The sequence below is a fragment of the Hibiscus syriacus genome, unplaced genomic scaffold (genome assembly GCF_006381635.1).
Source record: "Hibiscus syriacus cultivar Baekdansim isolate YM2019G1 unplaced genomic scaffold, ASM638163v2 tig00110461_pilon, whole genome shotgun sequence".
Taxonomy (NCBI): Eukaryota; Viridiplantae; Streptophyta; class Magnoliopsida; order Malvales; family Malvaceae; genus Hibiscus; species Hibiscus syriacus.
In genome coordinates this window covers 636,877-642,118 of record NW_024062746.1, presented here as the reverse complement: position 1 = coordinate 642,118, position 5,242 = coordinate 636,877, and the positions used below count along the sequence as shown (strand labels likewise).

The following is a 5,242-nucleotide window of genomic DNA, read 5'->3' as shown; positions in this document are numbered from 1 at the left end:
CTGTGATAAAAAATATCTAGGGTAAACTATATGTTTAATATCTTAACTATTAGTTTTAGTTGGCTTTAGTACCTAAACTTTCATTTGTTTCAAAACCATACCTAACACTGATTTTTGCTTCATTTTTTATGGTAAATTACATTATTCATCATTTAACTATCCCCTCACTCCAATTTTGGTCACTAAAGTTTAAATTTTCAATTTAACTACAAAACTTTCAAATTAATAAAATTTTCAAATTACTAATGTTTTAATCACACTAATTTATTTTATTAATAATTTGTGTGACATTAATTTTATTATTATTTTATTAATATATAATTAAAAATAAAAAATTGAAAGTTAAAATGATTAAAATAAGAGTGAGAAGATAGTTTGGCAATGAATTATGCAATTTACCCATAAAAAAGTGACATGATGTAACAATTCCGCTAAGATTTTAAGGATGAGGTATCAAAATGAAATAAAAAGTAAATGTTAAGTATTTTTTTTTTGAAAGAAATGAAATTTTAGATACTAAAATAAAATTGATATTTTAGATATTAAACGTGTAGTTTACTTTTTTTATTGATCTTCCTTCCTGCTATTGCTTCAACTATTAAAGCCACCACTGTACACTGATTTTTGCCTTTAATTTTACCCACCATTGCTCTATTAATGTGTTGCTCCTGCATTTTGCTTACTTAACTTGGGCCTGCTACGTTCCAAATTCATTATTTAAAATAAAATCTAATATACTGAAATAATAATTCTAATATACATATGTAGTTTCTTGCCTCGTGCTGTAACCTTTAAAAAAAATATTAATGTTAAAAAATAATAAATATTGTCGGCTACTATAGAAAAAGTTGAATTAAATTTCCAAAAGTTACACGTATTTTGGTTTTGCTACTGGAAAAATAATAGATGATTACTGTCAAGGCTTACGTCCAAATCCCTGCAAGTATTTAAGTTGGAAATTAAACAGACAAGAATGAGAGAGGATTTTGTTTAAAACACATTTAGGGTATCCAGCAGGGATCTTGTCTTTTGGCTGCCAGTAGTTTCAGGATGGGGATGGCAAATATACTTCTTTTTTTAAAAACATAAAAAAAAAATCTTTGGATATTTCTAATGTGTTTTTGGGGTCTTTAAAAGGAAAAGAGGAATACAAAAGGGGAAATGAAAGAAGGAGCGTAGGGTAAAGCTAAAGAAGAGGTATTTCTCATACACAGATCCCAATGAAATGCAGGAAGGATGCCCAGCATTAGCTTGCTGGAACACTTTCTTTTTTGTTTAGTTTAAAGGAGCTTGCTTTGTTCCTCTTTAGAAATGTTTTCAGTGGGAGATAAAAAAGAAACATTGAGATAGAGAGAGAGATTCTCATGCATATAGAAAAAATTCAGTAGCAGGAGCCTTGGATTTGTTTTAGATGAGTTCTTAGATTTGGTCCATTTACTTCTGCTGCTAGGAAACAAAAATTCCCCAGTTTTCTTCATTTCTTTGGCTCTTTTTCTTTTTGTTCTAAAAACTGGAGTGAAGCAAGGAAATGGCTGTTTTTTTTATGATAATGTTATTTGTTTCCCAATGATTGAGATGCCCTTGCATTAGGAACTCTCCAACTTTCCTAGAATCATTGCTGGGTTTTGAAAGCAACATCATAGTAAGAAAATGAAGTCCATGAGTAATGATGATAACAATAACAACACGAACTGGTTAGGTTTTTCTCTCTCTCCAAACATGAAAATGGAGGTTAGCAATCAAGAAGCTCACAACTATACACAGTCTGCTTCAGCTTCAGTTGCTGCTGCTGCTGGGGTTACCACAGCAGTTCCGTCAAGCTTTTTCCAATCTCCATCTCATCTTAATTATGGACTTTATTATGGAGTTGAAGGAGAAAACGGTGGCTTGTATTCTCACTTCCCTGTCATGCCACTCAAGTCTGATGGGTCTCTTTGTTTGATGGAAGCTCTTGGCAGGTCACAACAACCGCAAGGTATGGCTCAATATTGCTTGTTTATCATTTTTGGATTTTGGTTTATGTATTTTCTTAAACTTCTCCGGCCTGTTCTGTCTTTGACTTTTGGTGTGAAGCAATGGTTTCTTCTTCAACTCCAAAACTGGAGGATTTCTTTGGGGGTGCAACAATGGGGACCCATCACTACGAAAGCGGTGGCAGAGAAACTATGGCTCTAAGTTTGGACAGTATGTACTACAATCAAAATCTAGGTCAAGAGCACAACAACCAGAATTGCTTAGATCACCTGCAACTGTCCTCCAGGCAGCTGCACCACCAACAGCAGCTTGAGGCCCAACAGTACCAATATTACTCGGGATATAGGAACCAAGAAATGTTACTAGGAGAGGAAGCTAAAGAAACCCATGTTACAGATTGCAATCTCCAGGCCCCAACAATGACAGATGATGGTGCACCGGGCATGAAGCTCTGGGTTTCAAGGAACTACTCTGAGAATGCCATGCATCAAAAGATGATCGGTTGCATGGGTGATAATGGGGATGAATCTGGCTCTATCGGTGCAATAGCATATGGGGATTTACAGTCTTTAAGCTTGTCTATGAGCCCTGGCTCACAATCAAGCTGTGTTACTGGTTCACAGCAAATCTCGCCTTCTGCAACTGACTATGCAGCCGCCTTGGAAACCAAGAAAAGAGGGCCTGAGAAAGTAATTCTGAAGCAAATCGTCCATAGGAAATCCATTGATACATTTGGTCAAAGAACCTCTCAATATAGAGGTGTCACAAGGTTATTGTTTATCTTTTTAATCCTGTTTAATATTCTTCTGTCTTATATGCTTTTCTCAAAACTAGTTTCTCTTTAATCAATCTTTACATTTTAACTAAAAAAAGCTTTTCTTTTTTAGTAACCAAAGTTATTTTTATCAGAAAAAAACTACATTTTATTACTATTCTTTGTTTTTGTTGTGTTAATGTCACTCAGACATAGATGGACTGGAAGATATGAAGCCCATCTATGGGATAACAGTTGCAAGAAAGAAGGGCAGAGCAGGAAAGGAAGACAAGGTTAGATTCCTACAATAATATCATCTATTTTCATTTTTTTTGTTCTTCACCTGATTTTTTTTGTTTTTGTTTTTTTGGACTGGGGTTTTGATTATGATGAAATGATGACATTCACAGTTTATTTAGGTAAGCTCTTTTGACATTAATTAATAATTATCAAAGTATATTAAAATTGAATCAGTCATGTGCTGAATAGAAAGTGATTCCATAATCTTAAATTTTAGGGGGTTATGATATGGAAGAGAAAGCTGCAAGAGCTTATGATCTAGCTGCACTCAAGTATTGGGGACCCTCCACTCACATCAACTTCCCGGTAATTTATCTAATTCTCACATTTTCAAATTTAATGGTTCCTTTCTTTGGAACTTTTTTAGTTTTCTTTTTATGGTACTGAAATGATAATTATGGGTTTTTTCTGGGGCAGGTGGAGAATTACCAAAAAGAACTTGATGAAATGAAGAACATGACAAGACAGGAGTACGTTGCTCACTTGCGAAGGTACAATCTTTTCCCCTTTGTAGTGCATGGATCAATAGTTCATGATGATTTTTTTTATCAATGTTCATAATTAAACTATGCAGGAAAAGCAGTGGATTCTCAAGGGGAGCTTCAATGTACAGAGGAGTCACAAGGTATTGTAATCTAACTTCAGTTGAACAGTAAAAGTCCATCATTTCAGCTCATTTCTCATCGTTTTATGTATAATTTAAGCAGACATCATCAACATGGAAGATGGCAAGCTCGTATAGGAAGAGTTGCAGGGAACAAAGATCTTTATCTTGGAACCTTTAGTGAGTTTTCTTTGGGTATTTTATTCAATCATGTGTGTGTTTTTATTGACTTATGAAAGGCCAATCTTTAGCTCTTTCGGCTCTTTTTAAGCCACTACTCATGCTTCCCATAAGTGATGTGAGCTTTTTTCCAAAAAGAAAATACAAACAAAAAAGCAAAGTGATAAAGAAACAACAGTTTCCGTAAGGCTGTTTGTCCATAAACATGCACAAAAAGGAATGTGAATGAGAGTTTACGTTGTTTAATTTCAGGCACGCAAGAGGAAGCAGCCGAGGCTTATGACATAGCTGCCATCAAGTTCCGTGGGGTGAACGCAGTGACTAACTTCGACATCGCAAGGTATGATGTCGAAAGAATCATGGCTAGCAATACCCTTCTCGCCGGAGAACTCGCAAGGCGAAACAAAGATATCGGACCCGGTAATGAGACCGTCAATCACAACCTTTTAACTGATGGCACCATTGGTGAAACCAATAACATATCGCCAAAGAACAATGGAGGTCAACCGAACTGTAAAATGGTCCAGCAACTTGAGATGAAACAGCCGAATATTATCGACAACTACAAGGCTCAGGCTTTCTCATTGGCACCAGAAACCATGATCGGGGTTGACACAATCAGTTCAAGCCACAGAGAGGTGGATGATTCGAGCAAGATGGGGACTCACTTGTCCAATGCTTCTTCGTTGGTGACTAGTTTGAGCAGCTCAATAGAAGGTAGCCCGGATAGAAGCAGTTTACCTATGGCGTTCCCCATGCCTCCTCCAGCGTTGTTCGCCAGTTCAGCAAACACTGTGAATTCTTGGATTCCTTCAGCTCAGCTGAGGCCTGCAATTTCCATGCCGGTTTTTGCGGCCTGGACAGATGCATAGATTAGACATTTTATCTTTCGCATGGTATTAAAAAAATCAGGAAAAAAGCTTGGGTTTAATCTTTTGTTATGAAAATTTCGTTTTGAGTTGTTAATGGAGGGGGCTACGTGAGACCTGTAATGAAGAACTTAAACTGGTATCCTTTTGAACATCTCATATGAAGATCTTGAATATAAAAAATTGGTAGGGAAGCTCTAAAAGACAATATGATTGCAGTCTATGAAATGATATTGGAAATATTCATAATTGGATTCGCTTTTTGATTGGTCCTCTTAAAGTACAGAAACAGCTCAGTATGTGTCCCAATAATGCAAAAGCTGGTCTTCCAACTCTTGGGCCTTTGACCACAATATCTCTGATCTCAAACACCCTTTAGTGTACTCCATATCCATAACACCATCATTACCGTCTCAGCTTTCTCCAAAGGTGAAAACAAAAGAAAAGGGACATTCCTTCACATAGTTCAAAGAAGGGGCCCAAGTGTAATGGATGGATTCCATCTCGTATGAGAAATGAAGGTGCTTTTATTGTTCTATCGATTCAAGGGGCTTAATGATG

The 5,242-nt window shown here is 36.2% G+C and overlaps 1 protein-coding gene across 1 annotated transcript; it reads left to right on the top strand.

Moving 5' to 3' along the window:
- Positions 1–1,216: 1,216 nt before the first annotated feature.
- On the top strand, positions 1,217–4,840 carry LOC120126740 (AP2-like ethylene-responsive transcription factor ANT). The gene is made up of 9 exons (XM_039144842.1): positions 1,217–1,975; positions 2,074–2,743; positions 2,939–3,021; positions 3,139–3,147; positions 3,246–3,334; positions 3,446–3,519; positions 3,603–3,653; positions 3,736–3,812; positions 4,065–4,840. The coding sequence occupies exons 1-9, from the start codon at positions 1,651–1,653 to the stop codon at positions 4,682–4,684; spliced, it is 1,998 nt and encodes a 665-aa protein (XP_039000773.1). The 5' UTR covers positions 1,217–1,650; the 3' UTR covers positions 4,685–4,840.
- The last annotated feature ends 402 nt before the right edge of the window (positions 4,841–5,242 follow it).

Bases quoted from the DNA above. Each gene is read 5' to 3' on its own strand.
- LOC120126740 (XM_039144842.1), top strand. From the start codon at position 1,651: ATGAAGTCCATGAGTAATGATGATAACAATAACAACACGAACTGGTTA. The intron at 2,744-2,938 runs GTTATTGTTTAT...AATGTCACTCAG, and splicing joins CAATATAGAGGTGTCACAAG to ACATAGATGGACTGGAAGAT. The intron at 3,654-3,735 runs GTATTGTAATCT...TAATTTAAGCAG, and splicing joins ATGTACAGAGGAGTCACAAG to ACATCATCAACATGGAAGAT.